At 47.2% G+C, this 21,327-nt stretch overlaps 2 protein-coding genes across 4 annotated transcripts in view; one reads left to right on the top strand and one right to left on the bottom strand.

Annotated features, from left to right (window-relative positions):
• Window positions 1–856: 856 nt before the first annotated feature.
• SAXO2 (stabilizer of axonemal microtubules 2) lies at window positions 857–11,553 on the bottom strand. Of its 2 annotated transcripts, XM_054588448.1 has the most exons (4): window positions 11,474–11,553; window positions 7,737–7,916; window positions 3,894–4,096; window positions 857–1,931 (listed from the first exon to the last, which is right to left on the bottom strand). In XM_054588448.1, exons 1-4 carry the CDS (start codon window positions 11,509–11,511, stop codon window positions 988–990), a joined length of 1,365 nt encoding a protein of 454 aa, XP_054444423.1. In that variant the 5' UTR covers window positions 11,512–11,553; the 3' UTR covers window positions 857–987. The 2 variants fall into 2 exon arrangements, with proteins under 2 accessions (XP_054444423.1, XP_054444430.1); XM_054588455.1 differs by lacking the exon at window positions 7,737–7,916 and having other exon boundaries at window positions 11,474–11,544.
• Window positions 11,554–11,676: 123 nt separating this feature from the next.
• The window catches only part of EFL1 (elongation factor like GTPase 1), a 65,040-nt gene continuing 55,389 nt past the window's right edge, over window positions 11,677–21,327 (top strand). Inside the window, exons 1-7 of one of the 2 annotated variants that reach the window (XM_054589057.1) lie at window positions 11,677–11,788; window positions 12,396–12,505; window positions 14,007–14,074; window positions 15,787–15,871; window positions 17,922–18,055; window positions 19,333–19,470; window positions 21,034–21,248. In XM_054589057.1, the coding sequence (XP_054445032.1) occupies window positions 12,415–12,505; window positions 14,007–14,074; window positions 15,787–15,871; window positions 17,922–18,055; window positions 19,333–19,470; window positions 21,034–21,248 (731 nt within the window). In that variant the 5' untranslated portion in view covers window positions 11,677–11,788; window positions 12,396–12,414. The remainder of the gene's footprint in view (window positions 11,789–12,395; window positions 12,506–14,006; window positions 14,075–15,786; window positions 15,872–17,921; window positions 18,056–19,332; window positions 19,471–21,033; window positions 21,249–21,327) is intronic. The other variant, XM_054589066.1, reaches the window with a different exon arrangement.

Raw genomic sequence — 21,327 nt, 5'->3', positions numbered from 1 at the left:
GCAGGTGCTCTCTCCTGCCTGGAAACACTGTTGTTCAAACCATGCCGCCCCGCCGTCCCCCCATCCAGGCTCTCCATTCTCTGTAACAGCCGCTCGGGTGGCTGTGGAAACCGTGCCGCTCACGAGTCCGACGCCAGTGTGGGCGTTCCACAGTCCTCGCTCAGGGCAGGGGATGATGGCCGCCCTGACTCGGGAAAGGAGAAGGCAGGTACGAGAAGAGATGGAGCGGCCTAGTAGCCACCCCTGACGTTTGTTCAGCACTTTGACTTTCGGGCTTATGATGTATATACTATGATCTGGTGCACAAAGCAGTTGGGGGGAGGTAGTCAGGGCAGATACCCTGTTACAAATGCAGACACCGAGGCTCAAAGACATGCGTCACTGGCCCCAGGTGGCACAAATAGAATCGGATGTCATGAGAACTTGAACTGAGATCCTCTGATTTCCCGCTGGCGGGGCCTCTCCTTGTCACACCAAGGTGGCGCTTAACAGCCTGAACACAGCGAGCAGCAGCCACCAAAACTCGACCCTTGTACGCTGTGTAGATGCCTTGAAGCCTGAGGAGGTTGTCTTGGGAGAGTGACCCGTGTCTCCTTTTCAGTGGTGGGGTAGACAGCCCTCGTTTTAATGGATGACAGCTGGCTTGTAAGGCACCACACAGCTGCTGTGATTGTGAGCACAAATATGAGTGACGGTGGGTGGGAGACAGGCCGCTAAACAGTGTATTCGAGGTTGATTCCGATGGGAACGCATGCCATGCAGCTTTCAGAAACGCGTATCAAAGCACAGTCTTGGGTTACAGTATCAGCACTGAATGGATTTTGAGGTCCTGATTTCCTATGGTAAATGTTCCGACTTTCTTGATTAAAAATTTAAAGATGATTTGTGTTGGCGCTCTCCTAATTTTTTTTCTGCTGTAAACAATCGGTTTTGCCCTCGGAAAGCCAACATCACTGAGCGAGCCTCCTTGTACACGGGACTCGCCGGCTAGCAGGCCCCCGCCGCGGGCACCATCCTGCGGAAGAATTTGTGGCCTCGGGAATTTGTGTTTTCGTAGACGTAGCCCGGGGGAGACGGGAAGCTGGCAGGGCAGACCTCCGGTTTCTTCGGGGCATACTCAGTGGAGTACATGGTCACGTCATCGAATGGACCGGAACTCCGAAAGGACGTGTTTACGGGCTTACAGCTCTCTGTCGGAACGAGCTCGTGCGGCACGTAGTGAGATCTGAAAGTGCTTAAACCGTCGAATTTTCCAGACGGGTGGGGAATCTGCTGCTGCTTTTTAATGAGCCCTCGGCGACAACTTTCCCACGCGGGGAAATCGTCCTTCGTGGTGCTTCTTCCTTGGAAAGGACACTTGTTACTCCTCCTGTGGGATGCGGGCCTGATGGGGACAACACGCGCCGCCTGGTAGGGGACGTAGTCGAGCTGGCTGGTGCTCTGCAACTGCATGGCCCCTGTAGGGGGGACGTACTCGGGTACTTTCTTGACTCCGGGGGGTGGGATCTCCCAAGGCTGGAAACTTTCCCGGAATTCAGTGCTTCCCTCAAACGGGGCATTTCGGGTCACTCCGGCGTGGGCAGGCCTGCAGATTTTTGCACTTTCACCAACAAGCCCCTGGAAGGCACATCGGTGAGTTGTGAGGCCCTCAAAGGGTTGGTTGGGTGGCCTGTAAGCTTCTTTGGGCCGAGCAGACTTGGCTTCGAGCTGATAAGGCACATAATCGAGGCGATGGCTCGTGTCACCATGAAAAGGGGCCGTGGGCACTTGGACCACAGAGACGGGTTTAAAATTTTGCCTTGGCTGCACGTCCTGGGGAACGTAGTCATCCTGAAATGTAGTGGAATTTCCAAATTTCACAGTTGGGGGATAGTAAGTTTGTTCTGGTTTACTAAGTTCACTTCTCTGAATGTCCCAAGGTCTGTAATCGTCTTTGGGGGGGGAAGAAAAAAGAGAGAGAGAATTTTTAGATACTTAGGAAAAACCACGATCTTGTCAGTATCCTGACCTAATTCTTTCACTGCCAAATACCCGGCCCCTTTGGAAACCCAAACACTAGCCCAGCGCGGGGCTCCCCTGCTATCCTGCAGCCTTGTTCTTCGGGTCCCTCTCCTCTGCTCTGCCCATCCCCCCCCCGAACCCCCTTAGCACGTGCGGCTTTCCATTCGATCCATCTGATCGCACCGCCAGGAAAGGAACGCCAGAGTCTGTGTGTTGACAGTTTTTGAAAGCCCAAAGGATCGTGTTTTGGGTGGAGACAAGTTAGGAGATATGGTTGTGTACCCAGGAGCTGGTTGGGATTTTTGCTCTAACTCATAAAATGCTAGAGGAAACCTTATATAAAACCCAGCATTAGGTAGGAGCAAGGGCCGGCTGCGTGGCAAAGGCGAGGTGGGTGTTGCTGTGTGCTCTGGAGGGACCCCTCAGAGGAGAGAGAATTCCAGCGCCTTCGTGCAGCAGGAATCATCGGGCCCCCTTGGGCAGACGTAGGGTGACTCGTCCTATCCCCCAAAGATCACTGGTCTCCGTGTACCTCCTCAGGAAACGGACTTCAAGGCGCCCTCCAAAGACACGGCCAACCAGAGGCCAGGGACCTGCACTGTGTACGTTTGGAAGTGTTAGAAGTTGTGTGTACAACTCGGAAGTGACATGTAAGAGCTTGCTGTGAGATTTAGTGTTAAACATCTTAATTCTACTCCTGCCTGCTGACCTGGGTCCTGGGTGGGAAACAAGTGCTCACACTTCAGCTGAGGGTCATTTGGGATTTCTATTTTTAGATGAGAAAGGCGGAAAGCTGAGAACTACTATCGAATTGACTTCACCCCAAAATTTGTACTTCTAAATAGCAAACATTGATTTATAAAGAAGAGAAGTTATACAAGATAAAGCATTAGAGTCTCAAGCCCATTGCCTTGTTTACGTGAAAGGCCAAAATGCAAATGTTTATTATTATACCTCATCTGAAGAGAAAAATTCCTCATCTATAAGATATTTCTGCTGAAATGGCCAAGTTTGGGACCGAACGGTTACTCCCACCTCAAGCTACTGAGGTTTGGGTGAGAGCAGATGCCTGAGCCAAGGACAGGCAATCGCTGGCCTACAGACACCTGTGAGACAGCCTGGCAGGGGAAGGTGAGTTGGGTCAGCACATTCTCATTTTTGTGAACCTCGATTTGGTGAGAGAGAGGCAACAGGTCTTTGAATCCTTAGCTAATGTCCCTCTTAATCCCCGGTAATATTACTATTTCCGAAGGCCACATTTTCTGATACTAATATAGTCCATCCTACATCTTGCTTTAACTAGAGTTTGCATGGCATACGTTTTTGTATTCTTTTAACTTAGCTATATCTTTGCATTTCACATAGGTTTTATGTAGACAGCATGTAGTTGGTTCTTTTTTTTCTTCATGTACTATGACAATCTTTGTGTTTTAATTACCATGGTTAGGTCGCGTCCCTTTAATGTTGTTATGATATCATTGAATTAAAATCTATACTCTTGTTGGCTTTGGAGACGGTTGCTAGCATACCCGGTGTGGGATGGAAGGAAAGGAACGGTACCGACTAAATGTGGACTCACGTGGCAAATATGACACAATGCGTGTTCAAGGGCATCCTTCGTTTTTGTATGTTTTGAGGTAGAGAAAACTAAGGAAGTGGCTGCATTTGGCTGCATTTGGGGGGAGGAATCCAGGTCTCTTAACACTCAATCAGGCATGTGGTGTTTTGTTCACTATACAATATTATTTTGACCAAAGAGAAAAATTTTTTTCCTAAGCCATGAGGACGAAGTTTGGCAATGCACCAAAATAATGATTTGATGTTATTTTGAGGTCAAAGCTGGAAATGAGTTCTAGGTTTTTGGTTGCCTTCTTTTTGAAATGACAAGTTACCTTTATAGGTTGGGACAGTGTCCAACTTCCCTTTCTTAACTTGTGGTCTCTCCAAAGGCCGCACTATTGCCACAGGCTGCACTTTATAAGAATTAAAATCCCGCTTGTAGGTGGTGTCCAGATCAATCTCCCCCTGTTTTGGTTTATATTCTTCTGGTACGTGGCGAGGCTGTTGGACCGTTTCATAAGGACGATAGTCTGATCTGAAATATATAAATTTCAAACATAGCTTCATAGATTCTTTTACTTCTAATTATTTCAATGCAGTATTGGAATTTTCCAGTGTTTTACTGGAAAGGTTTAAGAAGACATTAAAATAGTGATAGGTGACAAGCGATTTGAAAGAAAGAAATGAATTCCTTCATGTCCTATCCAGTGACTAAATGCCTCAAGAAATAAATATATCAAAAATCCTAGTTTTCAAGACATCGTTATAACGGGTCCCTAGTTTACTAGATCTTACATACATAAAATCTTTCTGTAATTGATTTTTTTCCTAACCTGGAAGGAAATCTCAAGTGAGAAGCTTAATGAACTTAAAAAAACTTTGAAGGTATCCCCCGGGTCCGCTTTGTCAACATCCTTACTCATCCTACTCGGAGACTCCAGGAGGCCGTGGGGCATCCCTTCTGCTCGTGGAAGCCATGCTGTCTTCCTGCTCGTCTTTCATCAGCTCTGGCCTCGCGACAGAACTCGCACTCCTGCCACGGACGTGAGTCTGGCTCATCCTTGGTTCCCCCGAAGCCCTGGCCGTGAACGGGGCCGCCTGGTAATGCTGCTGCACTAGGCCTTGTGTGGCATCGTGCGGCAGGGCTGGGGCTGCAGCCGCCACGGTTGGCGGGGGCCGGGGGCCAGCGGGGGGCACCGCAGCCTGAGGGCTCACACTGCCTGGGCCCAGACCCTGCCTCTGCTGTACATGAGGTGCGTGAACAACATCTTAGTTAACCTGCCCAGGCCCCAGTTTCCTCGAATATAAAAAGTAGGACAACGATACCACCTACTTCACGGGCGGTTTCAAGGGTTGACGCCCACAGACACAGGTGCTTGGAGCACAGGAAGGGCCGTGTGTGAGCTGCGACTCCTATGACCACAACTCTTCAGAATTGCTTTTTTTTTTTTTCCTTCTGGACTCTCCTGACTGTGTCTCTCATTTTATGATTTGTTTAAACCACCTTGAATTAATCAGTATTTTCTCTCTCTGTCCATAAGCTCCAAAAAACAAAACCAGACTCACTGAATGCTCTCTCCTGTTCACAGCGCACCTTGTGGGCTCCAGTTCCTCGCCCCAGTGACGCACTTCCGCCTGGTGCCCAGCACGGTGGCCGGACACAGACGTCTGCGTGAGTAAGTCCCGCAGGCAGCTCTCGCCCTTGCCGCACTCCGCCTCTCCAGCAGTAGCTGCCACTGCAGCCCGCCCCCTCTGTTCCCAGGAAATCCTCTCTTCATCTCCTTTCCTCTTCTCGCCCCACGTTCACTCCCGAGGACAAGTCGTCTACTTCCCCCCTGTATAGAAATGACGCTCAGATTTCTACCTCAGCTCCGACCTCTTCTCTGAGCTCCATACCAGCGCTTACAATGGCCTCTCGGATAGTCAGTGGCACCTTAAAACTTAATAGGCCCCTCGTCAAGTGCACGGTTTTCCTCCAACAACCGTGGCCCTTTCGCCTGTTCCTAAGTTAGTGAATGCACTGCCATCCCTCCAGCTGCACCGCCAGAAACCTAGGACTCACCTGCACACCTCACTCCCTTCCTGCGTCTAGTTCACCACCAACTCCTCTTGCTTTTCGCCCCCTGAGCAGCTCTAAAACCTAACCACGTCCCTGTCTCATCACCAGCATAGCATCCCGAGCTTTCATCATAGCTCGTTCCATCCAGCCGTTTCCTGAACGCACTCGCCTGCACGCCCTCTAGGCTTCTCCCCAGTCCTTTCTCACATTGCACCCAGAGTTATCCTGTCCCATGTAAGTTTTTGCAGATCATTCTTACTCTCCTCTCCCTAGTCTCTTCTTTAACTCCCTTATATCCCACTCCCCCCCAAATAAACACACACACAAACCGAGAAGGAAAGGCCCCCGTGGCCTCCCTCACGCGCCTCATGCGCACTGTGCTCCCCGGCTCTTGCTGCTCCCGCTGCAGCAGGTCCTCCTTTCCCGGCTCCTCCTGCCTCGTGCTGCTCTCTGCCTGGGACGTGCTTCCTTACCCACTTCATCCAGGTCATTGTTTCACGTCCTTCATGCTTTAGCTCATTCTTTGCATTTCCCTGATAACGTCAAACCTCTTTTATTCTGGCTCTCAAGCGACCTTGTGCTAGCCTTCATAGGTTTTACCATCGTTGGAAGTTTATACTTATTTGGAGGGGTGTTTCTGATTGCCACCTTCACCAGATGCGACCTCTGCAAGCACAGAGCGCTCGGGGCCATGTTGCTTTTGTTCACTCCTGTGTTCCCAGGTGCCTAGTACAGTGCCTGGAGCTTCATAAATGTTATTTAGTGGATGAGTAGTAGTTGGGATCACATACCTCTGCCTCTCCAGACTTGTGTGTTGTTCTTTGCTCTTCCCAAATGCCAGCTAGAGGGCAACAGGCTAAAATGCAGTGGGGGAGTAGAAGAACAGGGAGAGGACAGAGAAAGTTTAGAAAGTCCGGGTTTCTCTAGGCAGGTCAGTTAACAGTTAAAAAGCGCATCTCCAACGCCAGAGCAGCTTTCTAAAAAGAAGCAGTGAAGGGTCAGTGCACTTTTATTCACCCGCCATGTCCCAAAACATCTGACGAGTCCAGAGCCACACTTTCAGGGCAGATGTCCTGCCCGACTTTGCCGTCACCCGTGCTATGTAAGCAGAATGAGCTCTGGTGGAAAGGAAAAGAAAATGGATAAGGCTAAAAGTGGAAGTCGTCGTCGAGAACATTTTTTAAATCCGCAACTGGGGAAATCTCAAGTATGAGTTCCTTGTAAGTAGGAACCTCTTACTGATGCTTTTGTACTTAATGCCTACGACTGTGCTGGGAATCTAATGCGCCCATTAGCAGAGTAAAGAAAATAATGAACCCATTGCACTGGCAAATATATAAAGAGATCAAAAAGGCTAGGTCCGAATGAAAGGTTTCGGCCTAGGAGGACTTTTTTTTTCTTTTTTTCATCACCCGCTGAATAACTATCGAGTGCCTACTACGTGTTGGTTTGTACTAGGTTTCTGGAAACGGAATGCTGAGATGAGATTGGACGTAGTCCCTGCTTTCCGGGAGCAGAAGGCTGATCTAACGATAATGGGAAGCTGCTTTGGGAGCTGACACAGGGGACTTTGACCAGCTGGAAACGGGTGTGTGCGGCAGGCTTTGCAGAGCGGTAACGGAGATCTGCAGGCTGCCACTGGAAAAAAGATGGCGTTTGATTTTTCTAAAATACATACATAAATAAGTACAATGGGAAAGTATAAGAGTATTTTAAGCAGGGAGGTGAAAGGATTAGATTTGCATGTTACAAGGTCACCTTGGCCGATGTGTAGAACCAGCTCAGTGCCCGCAAAAGCAGAGGAGACGCAGACAGAAGTTAGGAAGCTCCGCGCTCCCTAGGTCAGGCTGACCGTAGGAAACAGGCGAATACCAGAGATTGTAGCAGGGGGAAAAAAAATCAATAGAACTTTTCATTTCCCTCTTCACTGTCTGTTATTCAAACTTAATTCTCATCATTCTGTTTTTCTCAAGTTGTAACTCAACTAGTTTCTTGCTTCTGAGGTTGGTTCAACTTAAATCCACGAAAGCGTTCAACTTGAAGAGTTAAACAACTTTATTCAGAGCAGAAGACTCGGGAGAAAAATAAGTAAAGCAAGTAGTTTCTCAATATTTACTTAAATGTTGTTATTCCTTCCATTTTACCACGGTATGCTCGAAGTTCTTGCTTGGGTTTGAGACTCTGAGCTGGAAGAACATGGCCATATGTAGGATATTTTTCCAAGTACTCAGTGGTTGGGCAGTACACGCCAGAATTTTCATAAATCCTCGTGGTCCCATGTGGACAATGATGTCGCCTGCAAACATAAATAAGTTGAAAAATTATTTTCAACCTCAAAACCACTTTGTGTGATAATTACATGGTACTCAGAGACCTTCCATAAACTCAGTATCTCTAAATTTAAGAGCAGGGTTACAAAAAACAAACACAAAAACAAAATCCTTCCGTTTTCTCTTTTCTCTGCAGTGGCATTCACAAACACAGTGCGAAAGTTAACGTGTATCCTTATGTGGCGAAAACCCTGGCTTCCCTCTGACAAGAGTTTGGTGTGTCTTCTGCTGCAGAAGCTGAAAAACTAACAAGCGAATTTCCGGGGCCGCTTGCCCACCTGCCGCAGGTGCTCACATGGGAGTCTAACTGAGAGCGCTGCCTGGGGACATCCCGTGTGCCTGCGCGGGTGGGCTGCGGCAGACAGCCTGCAGCCAGCAGTGGGCAGCTGGTGTCCTGGTGTGCAGAGCGGCTTCCTGACGTGGCAGCTCCCCTGGCAGCCTGGTTATGCGGTGCGATTTTTGGGAGTTTTTCCTGAAAGCTTAGGTCAAAAACTGTTTCTTTGGTTCTTCCCACAATTCTGTGAGCTACAGCTACTCCTTCATAAAGTCCGTTATGCCTAAACTAGCCAGAGTAGATTATAGTGCCCATAACTGAGAACCCTGACCCATACTGGCTGACAGTGTGTGGTTGTGAACAAGGATGAGGTTGATCCTTCCAACTGCTGGAAGATGGGCAGATGGTAAACAATGAAAAAGCGGGTTGTAGAATAGTGTGTATGGTATGCTCTTTCGCTCTCCCTTTTAAAAGGAGATGTGAAACAACTCTTAAAGAACATTGGTTACTTATGGGGAGTAGGATGAGGAGGGATTTTCACTATACTATAGATTTTGTTTCTTGAGTTTTTATACTATGCCTCATGTTATTTATAATCACAAAAAAACATTTTTTGAAAAGTTGTAAAGCTAGCACACAGTGTTGACATTGCAGTGACTGTGATATTTTGTTCACACGCAGGCTGCTCAGTGAGTGCAGGGGGAGCCTTTTCTGTGGGTTCAACACTGTGCCCCTCAGAGCGTTCAGAGTAAGAGGCTGCTACCTTCGAGATTGAATTGTCTTTCGTGCTTTCAACTTTTCATGCTTAAAAACCAGTCTAAACTTTACTTCATGTTTGAACCATATAGCTTTTTATTTTCCTGAAGTGTCTACGACCTTTATTGCTTTTATATTCTTTGCGTTTCACATACACTCACAATTTTCAGTCTGTTTTATTGCATCCTCTTTTTTTCATGGCAGGTGTCCAGTCTGGAGCGTTAACTGTTCCTAGACCCTCAATTTAAATTCCTTGCAGAAGCATTCATCCCCCCTGCTCTTGGGGGTGGGTGTCAGCTGCCTGACAGGGGAAGGCTCAGCAATATCGGTGTTTTGGATTCAGCCCTCCCATTCTTTCTTAATACACCCTACCCTTCTATGTGTCCTCTGTTAACCTTATAGACTTAGAGCAGAGTCTGTCTCGGGCCCTGTTTGACAGACAAGTACCCATGTCTACTTCAGAATATTTACTTCAATTTATCTCTTTATGTTTTATCTGTCAGCATTTCTGCCATCTTTCTATATGGCAAAAATTTGTTAAAATTTTGTCTGTTAGTAAGTCCTTTTTCTATTCTCTTCAATAATATGGGTTTACTTCTACCTTGGGTTCTATAATTTTCTTTCAGTAGATTCTAGGGATGTACTGAATAAAGAAATATGTTCTTTTAATCTTCCATTGGGAGCTTGAGGTATACATAAGTCAAATAATTTCCTATCCTGTGAACATCATCTGTTCTCTCCTCTCTCCAAATCTCATTCAGACCAAGTTTGCAAAGAGAGTTGGTTGTTGTCACCACTTCTCAATGTTTTCTAGCATCCTCCCACTTTGTTTTCCAACAGAAAAATAACTCCATCACAGTTTCACTCACACGAGCAATTGTATATACACACTGCAGAGGAAATTATGTTAGGAGATGGTTTGTGTTGACTGGTAAGAGTGAAAAAAGTAGAATTTTGAAAATATTTAGTTACATGGTATGAAAAAAAAAGATTCAAATAGCAAGATGAAAAAGTAGCAGCAGCAGTTTCCTTGAAGAGGTCTTGAGACAAATCTTGATCCTTCTAGAGACAGGCAACATATTGACTTATTACTGTTTGTTCTCCTTGTTTCCACCCGCCCCCCTTTATTTCAAGCAGTTAGTCGGGACCTTTGTACTTCCTTGTTGCCAGGCAGAGAATAGACGCTATCTGAAGTCAAAATATTTATTCTATCTTTTTAAAAAACAATCCATGGAAGAGATGAAAACAGGTGTCCCTCTAGAGATGAAAGAGAGTGTTTCTTAGGTTTCCAAGGGGAAGGAGATGGTCTTGGACTGAAAAAAAAAAAAAAAGGAAGGGGGAAAGATTCCCCCCAAAACAGGAGGAAGGTAAAAAGAGGAGAGGGAGGGGTTCATAGGAAAGTGGGGGGATCTTCGCAGCACTTGGTATGAGTGTGCCAGGAGGTTGCCAGACCTCAGAAGGCCCGGCTGAAAGGAACCAGTCATGGCTCCCAGCTTTGCCAGGGAACCTTGTGTCTCAAGCATTAACCTGAAAGCGAGGGTGGCACCACTCTTGAAGGGTCACGGGAAGAGCCATTCAGTGGGAACCTGGCCAGTGTTCATAGTCCAGAGAGGACGCTTACACTGGCAACGCCTCGGCTCCCGGGTCCCGGCCCTGCTGGGGGAAGGACAAACCCCCACAGTCATGAAGACCGAATTTCCTGACAGCTGTGCAGGAAAGGGTGTGGGATTGGGTATAAACATTAGGAAAAATGTAAGCAGTTTCTGCACGTCACATCTTTTGGATTCATGCCCCAAGTGTTAATTTATCTTGTCATGTACATCTTCTTGTTCATTGTAAACAACATTTATCATGAAACTAGGGCGAGGACTGCATTCCATCAACATACAGTGATTCTCCTCTGGAGGGGATTACAATATGAAGGGAGCGACATATTCATGATATTTACTTGGCCAGTATTGGTCTAATCCCTGGGTCAACAGTGAAGCCGAGGAAGAAGACTGTTGACCGCGTTGGGAGGTTGCTAGGAAGGACTCACAGACAAATCCTGGGTCTCAAGGTGGCGACCACTACCTTTCCCGTGACTCAGATCCCAAAGGAGCGCTGCCTGGGTGGGAACAGGATGAGTGTAAGGTTGGGACTGAAAGCTGGAGGAGGAAATAAACCTAACACGAGCTGAAAACTCAGGGACTGCACACCATTCTGTCGCATCCTTTTTCTCGACCTTTTCCTTCCTTAAAAAAAAAAAAAAGGGTGCATCCAGTCCCCCAGTTGGATCCGATCGCACCACTTTATCAGCCTTAAATCTGGCCGCACCTTCCTATCTACCTGCCTGGCCAGATGGCAGGTCAGTGCGCACCCTGGACAAGGAGCCTACACAGCAGAAACGAGTAAAACCCAGTAGACGGCGGTGCCAAGCGAGCCGCACCCGCGTCCCCTGCCCTCCCGGCGACCACCTGAGGCTCCGGCCGCCGCCCCCCGGCCGCGTCTCACCCGCAGGTGCAGATCTGACACAAGCACCAGCTCTTCATGCTCCCCGCCCGCAGGGTCCACTCCGCGGCGCCTCAGAGCGCAGCAGCTTTCGCAGTGCCCACGCGCCTGCCGTCGTCAAGGCAACGCGGCCTCCCCGGAGACCGACGCGGCGCCAGCTTCCGGTGGCGTCAGCACGCGCGGGTCAGAGGTCGTGCGTCCGCCCCGCCCCGCCCCGCCCCGCGCTCTGGCATTCTGCACCCGCCGAGCTGTGGGCGCCTCGGACACGCGCGTGTTACCCGACGAGGTGTCCGAGCGGGGCGGCGGGCGGCCGAGCGCGTGAGTGCGGGCAGCCCTGGGCTTCGGCGTACTGGTGGGCCGAAGGGTGTTCGAGGCGGGGTGGGGCCCACGGCGCCTAGGCGGCGGCGGCGGCGGCGGCAGACGGGCGGGGCGGGGACGAGCCGCTGCCCCGTGCGGACCGGGGACCTGCGCGCTGAGGTGAAGGGGTGTAGCGTTGAGGTGTTTCCCTTGGAAGCGGGGATGGAGGACCTCAGTGCGGCGTGGGGTTAGTGAGCACGTGGCCCCAAACTTTCCTCAGGCTCCGCGGGCGGTCCCGAGCCGGGGACTTCTCACCTCGCGGAGCGCGCAACGGGGCGAGTGAGGGGGGCGGGAGGGACGTCCGCGAGCCTGGCCCGCGGCGTCCCCTCGCCGCGTCCCGGCCGGCGCGCTCAGCCGACTCCCGGGGCGCCGTCGTGATCGGGTGTCGGCTTCACTGCTCCGGTTGGACGTGAGCCCCGGGGGTGTCGCCGTCCCGGAAACGTCCGTGCGTCCCCGTGGGACGCACGTGAGGAGTCTCGTCAGCTCCCAGCATTTTTTTTTTTTTAATTATTTTAACGCCGCGCCCTTCATCCCAGGTGCCCTTCGTGACCCCCTTTTCAATTGTCAGTCCCAGGAAATAAGGAACCATGGTGCTCAACAGTTTGGATAAGATGGTCCAGCTCCAGAAAAACACCGCCAACATCAGAAATATCTGTGTGTTGGCTCACGTTGACCACGGTAAGAACCCCCTTTGAAGGTCTTGCGGTCCGTACCTAAGGGGCTGTGCCTCCCCGGTGTGTCCGCGGAGGGACACCCGCTGAGAAGCAAGTCCGACCTCCTGTGACGGGCGACGTCACACCTGTGCCGGGACGGCAGCTCCCTGGGGGTCTGCCCGCTGGTGTGTTGCTAGCTATCTATTTATCTATCTATCTATCTATTTATTTGGAGGGCTTGAGTATTAAAATGCGAATAATGCCATTTATTTATTTATTTATTTTGAAGGAGGGCTTGAGTATTAAAATGCGAATAATGCCATTTATTTATTTATTTTGAAGGAGGGCTTGAGTATTAAAATGCGAATAATGCCATTTATTTATTTATTTTGAAGGAGGGCTTGGGTATTAAAATATGAATAATGCCATTTATTTATTTATTTTGAAGGAGGGCTTGAGTATTAAAATGCGAATAATGCCATTTATTTATTTTGAAGGAGAGCTTGAGTATTAAAATGCGAATAATGCCTTTATTTATTTATTTATTTATTTAGAAGGAGAGCTTGAGTATTAAAATGGGAATAATGCCATTTATTTATTTAGAAGGAGGGCTTGAGTATTAAAATGCGAATAATGCCATTATTTGTTTGGTTGTTTATTTATTTATTTATTGAAGGAGGGCTTGAGTATTAAAATGCGAATAATGCCATTTATTTGTTTGTTTGTTTGTTTATTTATGTATTTATTCTGAAGGAGGGCTTGAGTATTAAAATGCGAATAATGCCATTTATTTGTTTGTTTGTTTGTTTGTTTATGTATTTATTCTGAAGGAGGGCTTGAGTATTAAAATGCGAATAATGCCATTTATTTGTTTGTTTGTTTATTTATTTATTTATTCTGAAGGAGGGCTTGAGTATTAAAATGCGAAGCCTGTTTCCCGTGCCTTTGTAAAGTGAAAAACCTGTCGTCTTGACCCAGTGTTACTCAGAGAAAATAAAATGGAAAAGGTTGCCGAGCTCCGGTTCGTCATTTTGCGCAGTTATGCGCTGACGATCCGAGGCATTGTCGCTGTCAAAGACGCTGGACGAGGGATGGAATGATTGCGACGTAAACTTGGTTCAAGCCGTGTAGGGCGGGCGCGCGTACCTACATGAAAGTTGTCCGGCAGAGGCATTTTGCGTCGCATGGCGGTTTGTCTCATCACTGTCTAAGAGTCTGGGCGTTTTTACCGCATGTAAATTCCGCGTCAATGCAAAAAGACGTTCTGCACTTTAAAACAAGTTGCCTGGTGGCGTTTCAGGTAGAGCGACGTGACCGACAGGGTTGGGCCCTGGACAGGGCTCCGTAGTGCTAGGATGTGTGTCCTTGCAGGTGACGACTGTGTTCCAAACGGTAGTTAAACTCTTCAGGGTGCCCCCATGTCTTGCTTCATTCAGTCCAGGTAAACAGGAAAGGTTTGCGGAGTCAGTTCTTGTGGTTAAATGTTAAATCTGTTAGAGATACAATTAATGCTGTCGTTTTAACAGGAAAAACTACTCTGGCTGACTGTCTCATATCTAGCAATGGAATCATCTCCAGCCGCCTGGCAGGCAAGGTACGTTGTTACATTTGACAAGTACTTGTACGTGTTGGCTCTTTGCAATGCGATGAACCGTTTGCTGTGTTCTTAGAGGTCCTCTAAGTGAAACGAGTCGGATGATACCCTGGCATAATTGTGGGAGTTTTCACAGAGGAAGAGATTCTTCGCAGGTGGATGAGTTGGGTGGTTTGAGGAGAAGGCACAGAAACCATCAGCTGGGGGGAAATAAGGCGGATGGAGTGGGAAAAGGCTGACTTGTGAGTGGTGCTTGATTTGAGTGGACGATTTGCGAGTAAACTGCGGAGACAGAACACACGCTGGTGTAGAGGAGGTGTCAGGTTATCAGAGACCTTGGAGGCTAAGCCAGGTACCAAAGGAAGGCTTCTGTGCATCATGATGAAAATCATGTTTTAGGAAATGAAGTTAAGAACATCTTCATTTCCAGCTGTGCTTTGAAAGGACTTGGAATAATTTACTTGCAGTACAAAACTAGAGATGTTCCTCCCCTTAATGAATTGAGAATATAATCAGCAGGCTTTGTGCCTGGGAACAGAGAAGAGAGGAGATAGAGAAGCAAAATGGAATCAAAAAAATACACATAGGATACTGAACTAAGAAACATACAGCTATAGAATAACAGGAGACTGAGGCCTTGGGAAGAAGGCCTTTCCGAGAGGTGAAGAGGAGCCAGCGGTGGGACCTAAGGAGAGACAGGAACCCAGGAGATTTTCGACTCCTGGAAGAATTTCACATACGAGCATGAGCTTGCTCACACACACGCAAAGGGTGACGAACGCAGAGTGTCTCATGCCACGCTGACCAGAAGGGCACGGACTGAGTGCATTGTTGTGCTGGGCCAGAGGTTGTTGGTGGCTTTGAGGAGTTTGGTTCGCCAGAGCTGTGCGAATGGAAGCGGCTCTGAAAAATTAATGTGGGATCAATCAGTGTGGCAGTCCCATGACAGTAAGTTATTCTCAAGGCTTTTGAATGAAAGAAATGACTAAATATAAAGGTTAAGAAGTTTTCAAAAGTGCGACAGAGAAGCAGGGCAGGGCAGGGGCCAGCCCGCTCTGCAGAGGCCAGAGGGAGGTCAGTGGGGGCCGGGGCCGAGGCCGAGGAGCTGGAGCAGGGAGCTCTCCAGGTGGGCGAAGCCACCCTCCGCACCAGTGCTCTGCAACGCCCTTCCTGTGGCCATTAACACTGCGTGAAAGCCGTCAGCTAAATGGCGATGTTAAAAATATCTTCTACTCTATCATTCTTTTTTTAAAAAAAAAAAAGTGTTTAAAATCTAATCTGGGGCAAGGAATGAAGATTTGTCTTGCTTCTAGAGAACTCTGTTTGAATCTCTGTTCAAACTTTGTTAAAGGGCCTATGAATAAGAAAAGAATGGCTCTGTTCTTGATGAATGGAAGAAAATTACCCCCAATACCACCTTCTGTAAATTGTTTGTGGACTGCCCAGTCATTCACAGCTGAAATTTGAACGAGCAACTTTTGGGGGAGGGTATGTGGTGTTTGAATGCATTTGGGAAGTGGTAATGTATTTGAATTTGTCTGTGTCTCTTCCCCATGACAACTTTCATTCTCTGACCCCTCTCTCCTTAAAACACAAATGGCATTTAAATAGTTTAAAAGGTAAGCATTTAAAACAAAAGTCCAAATCATTCCATTTTAACTTTACACTTTAATTCACTGGGAAGTAAAGATGCATGTGTTGCATTCTTACAGTTACGGTACATGGACAGCAGAGAAGATGAGCAGGTCCGGGGCATCACCATGAAATCCAGTGCCATTTCACTGCATTATGCAAAAGGTAAATCGAGCTGTCTTTTAAAGAGAAATAGTTTTGAATCTTCCATGTTCTTTTCTCTTTTCCTGTATTAATTGCATGCTTCAGTTTCTTTGCTTTATATTCTGCGAATTGCATTCTGGCCTCTCCAAACGATTTGTTGTCAGAGGTAGGCTGCCCAGACGTGGATGTACTTGGGAACCTCTGGGTGGCTTATAGGCAGAAAAACTGCCTCTTCACAGCTGCGCCCCGCCCCGCCCCATCTGCCCAGGTGACTGTGGATTTTTTTCAGAAGGAAAGTCAGGAGTCCTGGGACTGCGCCAGCTCAGCCTTAGTGTCCCATCCCCTGGCTGGGTCCTTGTTCTGTTCTGCCGCCTGTGTATTAGGTTTAGAGTCTTACTTACATAACTTTGGGTTGCCGTGATTGTTACAGCTTGCTCTCCCCAAATAAGGATGTCATTTTGACAGTAACTCTTCTAGGGATTGAGAAGGAGTTATGTGTTTGTCCAGAGGTCATGGGTAGGTTTTAGGAGTTTGGTTGGGCCAGAGCTGTGGGAATGGAAACCTTTCCGAAAATTAAGGAATTAACGTGGGATGAATGAGTGTGACAATCCCATGATAGCAAGTTATTAGCAAGGCCCACTGCACCTTGAAATCCTTAACTTGCCGTTCAGGAATCCACTCCCAGGGGCATCTTGGCTTTTGCAATGAAATGCATGCCGTCTTGAGTAGAATGGTTAACGGTATGTCTTTGGAGTTTGATGGGTTTGAACCTCCATTCTGCCATTTTGCGTTGTTTGATCTTAGGCAGTTTTCCTTAGAGTCGGGTTCCGGCTGAATGTCCTGGAGAAAGATATTTAACGTTTTGTTCTGTCCTGTTCTGCTCTATAAAATCGGGTTAATAGTTGTAACTACCACCAAGGATTGTTGTAAGCAGACACTAAATGTCTGTAAAATGCTTAGAATGATACCAGGCACAAATAGGCGGCCTACAGATGTGAGCCCTGATCTTGGTTATTGTTGCTGTTTCATCATTATCAGTATGTTTAGGGCACAAGTCATCAGGCTGTTAAAACTGCATTGGGGAAAGTCCTTTAAGTGGCTCTAAGTTAGGATGGTCAGCCCTGTGGTCATTTTGGAGCCCACAGAAGCTGAAAAGCAGAGGTAAGAGGAGGAGCAAAAGCAAAGTATATATGCAGGTGTTCGAGCATTCAGATACTTATGTTGCCTTTGAAAAGAGAATTATGGCAAATTAGCAGTAAGTGGGGAACAAGCATAGAATTCTCATGAATGACTCTTTCTCTGCGTGGTATACTTGCTTATGTTTCATTGTGAAGGCTCTGTAACCTGGGGGGCCGGTTCTGGTTTGCCTGGGACTGACGTGGGCTTAGCGCCGTGGGGGGCTTTCCGGGCTACGACAGAGCAGGTCGGCATGTGTGGTCTCCCTGCTCTAAGCCTCATACGTTTTTCTGTTGCAAGGATTGAAGGAGATAGTGTGTGCGAGAACACGTAGCGCACTGCTTGGCACATAGAAGCTACTCCTTAAACTTTTGTGGAATTGACTAAATCATGATGGAGCAGATTCACACATGCTCTTTGAGAATTTATGGGGAAATGATTGGCCAACTGCTTTGTGTCTTTTCAAAGTGGCTTTTCCTGTTTTGGTCTCTTTGAACAGCCTTCCCTCTCAGGCACTGACTTGTTTTAGTCTCAGCTTCCTAATGTGTAAAGCAAGGACAGTAATACGTATTTATCTAATGGGGTATTACAAGGATTCAGTAAGGTGCAGTTAGCACATTAAAAGTGCTTGCTTAGCACTGTGCCTGGTCGCAGGAGGCTCTTAGTAAGTGGTAACGATTAGAATAATCAAGTCTTTGAACGTTTTCTATAAATGCTATTTGGAATCAATAGTTCCATCGATGGGAATTCTAGATTGGAATGACAGCTGTTGATGGAGCCTTTGCCTTCTTTAGCTTACAGTCGTTTCTTAGAAACTTCCTTTCTCTGCAGTGCCTGAGGAAGAGTATTGTTTACCTACACAACTGACAATGTCTTTCTTCCAACTTCATTTCAGATAATGAGGAGTACTTGATCAATCTGATAGACTCTCCAGGACATGTGGACTTCTCCTCCGAAGTATCGACGGCTGTTCGCCTTTGTGACGGGTGCATCATTGTGGTCGATGCTGTGGAAGGAGTTTGTCCACAGGTAAGTGGGCTCTGCATTGTGATGTGAAAATATTTAACTGGTTAAGGAAGGTGGGAAAGAGGAGGAACTGACTGTTGATTACTCTGTGCACTTAGACATTTCACTGATATTCAGAAAATTGGTTTTACATTTTATGTTCGATAATGTTCCGGTCTGTGATGGAGTTAAATCATCCAAGTTTTAAAGGGATATTAGAGAGGGTGACTTTAACTTTAGAAACTTAAAGTGTCTTGGTATTCTCTTGTATAGGGGCTCAGCAAAAGCGGGAATGTTGAATTTTGGGACGATATGGTGGTTCTACTCCAATGGAAAAGATTTCTTAATTCTGAGAGGTTACTGAGCGCTAGCTGTCCCCTCGATAAGAGAAATTCTCTGTTGGGTCCTCAGTCTACAGTTGTGCCCCCACCCACCAACACACCCTCCTCCCTCTCTCCCCTTCCCGCTCCTCGTCCATCACCTTAATCTAGTGCTTCTCATCTTCTCCATCAGAGTTGGGAAAGTTACACCCTTAAGGCCAACGTGAACATTTAGCTCCTGTGGACATGGAGTTCAGACTGGCTCTCTAATCTCAGTTCTTCTAATAATTTTTTCTCGAAACCTTATGTTTTATCTTAAAAATGTTGTCATCTTATATCTTATTTCTTAATACACCCTTTATTTAATGTTTATTTATAATATTTTGTAGAAACAATAATAAAAGTTTAAATTACTCAAATGGAGGAAAGTTGATAATTCTAAGAATTAGTATTGCATAATTATCCTGTAGCTTCCCTTCTGATTTCCCCTAAGGGCATAGGTACCTTAATTTGAGAAGCTAGTGTATATACAGTGTCTTTGGTATCCTGACAAGGTAAGTGAAATGAACACACTTGACTTCAGAGTAGTGATCAATGCTAAGAGATGGGATTACGATCGGTAAGGTATACGGAGTGACTTGTGGGGACATGTCCTATCTTTTGGCCTGTGTGTTGACAACGTGTTTGTATTATATGTATTCAGTGATCTTTGTGTATGTGTAAAATTCCACCAAACTGTCTTTTACAGTTTTATTTATCCTTCTTAAATAAATTCCATGAAGGCAAGGACGATTTTTAGCCTGTAGTTCTTTGCTGATGTGTTCTGTACTTGGGGATGTCCAGTGAGCACTTTGGTCTGAGTGGCATAGTCTGAGTTGTGATAAAGGAATATGGAAATGAGCTGATAATAATCAAGAGTTTTAAATGTGCTTTAATTACTTCCAATCATGCGTTTTCTATTTTCCTTTCTGTTTTAATCAGACACAGGCAGTTCTGCGACAAGCTTGGCTCGAAAACATCCGTCCAGTCTTAGTGATTAACAAGATAGATCGCTTGATAGTGGAACTGAAATTCACCCCACAGGAGGCCTATTCTCACCTCAAGAATATTTTAGAACAGGTATTTTATTCTTCTCTTTAGAATTTTAAGAATCAGCGTTCAAAGAGGAGTTGTAAGGAAATTGCTAGGTTGAGTATGAGGCATTGCTACAGAAAATTCCTTTATTCAGAACTTTTCTGCTTAAGATTCCTATGCTCTGGGATCATCAAACCACAACAGAGGCAGTGAGACAAGCATCCTCTTAGGAGTCCCCTCCTTCGGAAGCATCCTTGAGGGCAAAGCTTGGACAATAGGTTTTAATGCTGTCTGGTGTAAAAGCTTGTCATTTGGTTCCAAAGGGAAGCGATATTAGGAAGTTCTTTGGTTTTTTTTATGACCTGTCTTGAGGTGAAATTTTACCCAAGCATTCATCCATTTTATTCAGTGAATATTTACACAGTTATATGTTGAATAAATGAATTCTTGGGTGTCTGTTGTGTGCTAGAGATTGTGAATGTCATGACAGACAGGTCAGAGCCCCTCTTTCCAAAGATCTCAGAGTGTGGCTGGGGAGATAGACAGTCAAAAGAGACACTTGGAGAACGATGAGGTGATGAGGCCTGGTGTGGTTGGAGAGCACAGGTGAGGGCCGCCTCACCCCGATCTGGTCCGGAGGGAAGAGAGAGTTCGGAAAAGTTTTTGCCATGGAAGCCTTGAGATTAGAGAAGGACGGGCTTCTCCAGGTAGAGAATTGTGGCAGAGACATTCGAGACAGGAGTAAGATGCGTAGTCTCGAACGCAGGGGAAAGCATAGCACAGTGTTTTATTCGAAGACTGCAGATTATTTATTACAGCTGAAGAATCGGATCGTGCTGCGCGATGACAAGAGTGGGAGTAGAAAGGAATATAGGGCTTAGATTATGCGAACCTTGTATGCTGTGTGTTGAGGTTTAACTTTCTTCTTCAAGACAGTGGGGCACCATTGTTGAGGCCAACTTGAGAAGATTTGCTGAAGGGAGGGAATGTTGAAGGTAGAGCAGTGAACAAGGCCGGGTCAGCGGGTCTGCCGCCCGCCAGAGGCAGACGGGGTGGGCGCAGGTGAGACACTGCTGCTTACAGCGCGAGGGGAGGGGCCGGTGGCGCTTGCAGGGTTTCTGCCGAATAGGACCCATTTTCTCTCTGAGATAAGAACTATGGCTACTTACTTGAGAGGGGCAGGAGTTGGGAGTTCGAGGTCGGGAAGAGGGCCCAAAGACAGTAGTGACGAGTTCAAATAGCTGATGTGAGCAACGGCCAAGGAGTTGGCTGAATTGCAAACTAGGATTGTGTGGGTTGAAAACCACGAGTTCTAGGGGTGGCAGGCCTCAGTCCTGACAAACAAGTTAAAGATCCAGCACATTAGTGTTTGCGTGAAAACAGTGATCCCAGAAGTGACCTTCAAAAGCCTTAGGATTTAGTTTTGCTGGGTTTAGGAAGAATGGGCTGATGGCATGGAAGTTATTTCTTGTTATAAGTGTCAACTTAATCGGAGCCCAGACTGACTGATGGATGATTCCAGGCTTAACAAGCGTTCGTCGCAGGGTCTCCTGCCGCAGGCGCGCCAAGCATCATAATGACATTCTGCCGTTCCCCCATCTCTCCTAGATCAATGCGCTCACGGGAACTCTTTTCACTTCTAAAGTCCTGGAGGAGCGAGCAGAGAGAGCGAGCGAGTCCCAGGGCAACCCGCCCTCGGACTCGGGAGAGCAGGTGTACGACTGGAGCACAGGCCTGGAGGACACGGACGACTCGCACCTGTACTTCTCCCCCGACCAGGGCAGCGTGGTGTTCGCCAGTGCCATAGACGGCTGGGGCTTCGGGTGAGTCGGCCGCGTCGCGGTGAGTGGGCGTCCTCTGTGGACATCCTGCTCCGCTGGCTTTTTCAGTTGAACTTTGTAG

This window comes from Pteronotus mesoamericanus, unplaced genomic scaffold (genome assembly GCF_021234165.1).
Source record: "Pteronotus mesoamericanus isolate MK-2021 breed Mesoamerican mustached bat unplaced genomic scaffold, CSHL_Meso_final contig_1242, whole genome shotgun sequence".
Taxonomy (NCBI): domain Eukaryota; kingdom Metazoa; phylum Chordata; class Mammalia; order Chiroptera; family Mormoopidae; genus Pteronotus; species Pteronotus mesoamericanus.
The sequence above is the reverse complement of the archived record's forward strand: the minus strand, read 5'-3'. Positions and strand labels throughout refer to the sequence as shown.

Excerpts from the sequence above, each read along its gene's own strand:
- SAXO2 (XM_054588448.1), bottom strand. The coding sequence starts at position 11,511 with ATGAAGAGCTGGTGCTTGTGTCAGATCTGCACCTGCGG. Across the intron at positions 7,917-11,473 it reads TGTCAGATCTGCACCTGCGG|GCGACATCATTGTCCACATG; the intron begins GTGAGACGCGGC and ends TTATGTTTGCAG. Across the intron at positions 4,097-7,736 it reads GAAGGAATAACAACATTTAA|ATCAGACTATCGTCCTTATG; the intron begins GTAAATATTGAG and ends TATATATTTCAG.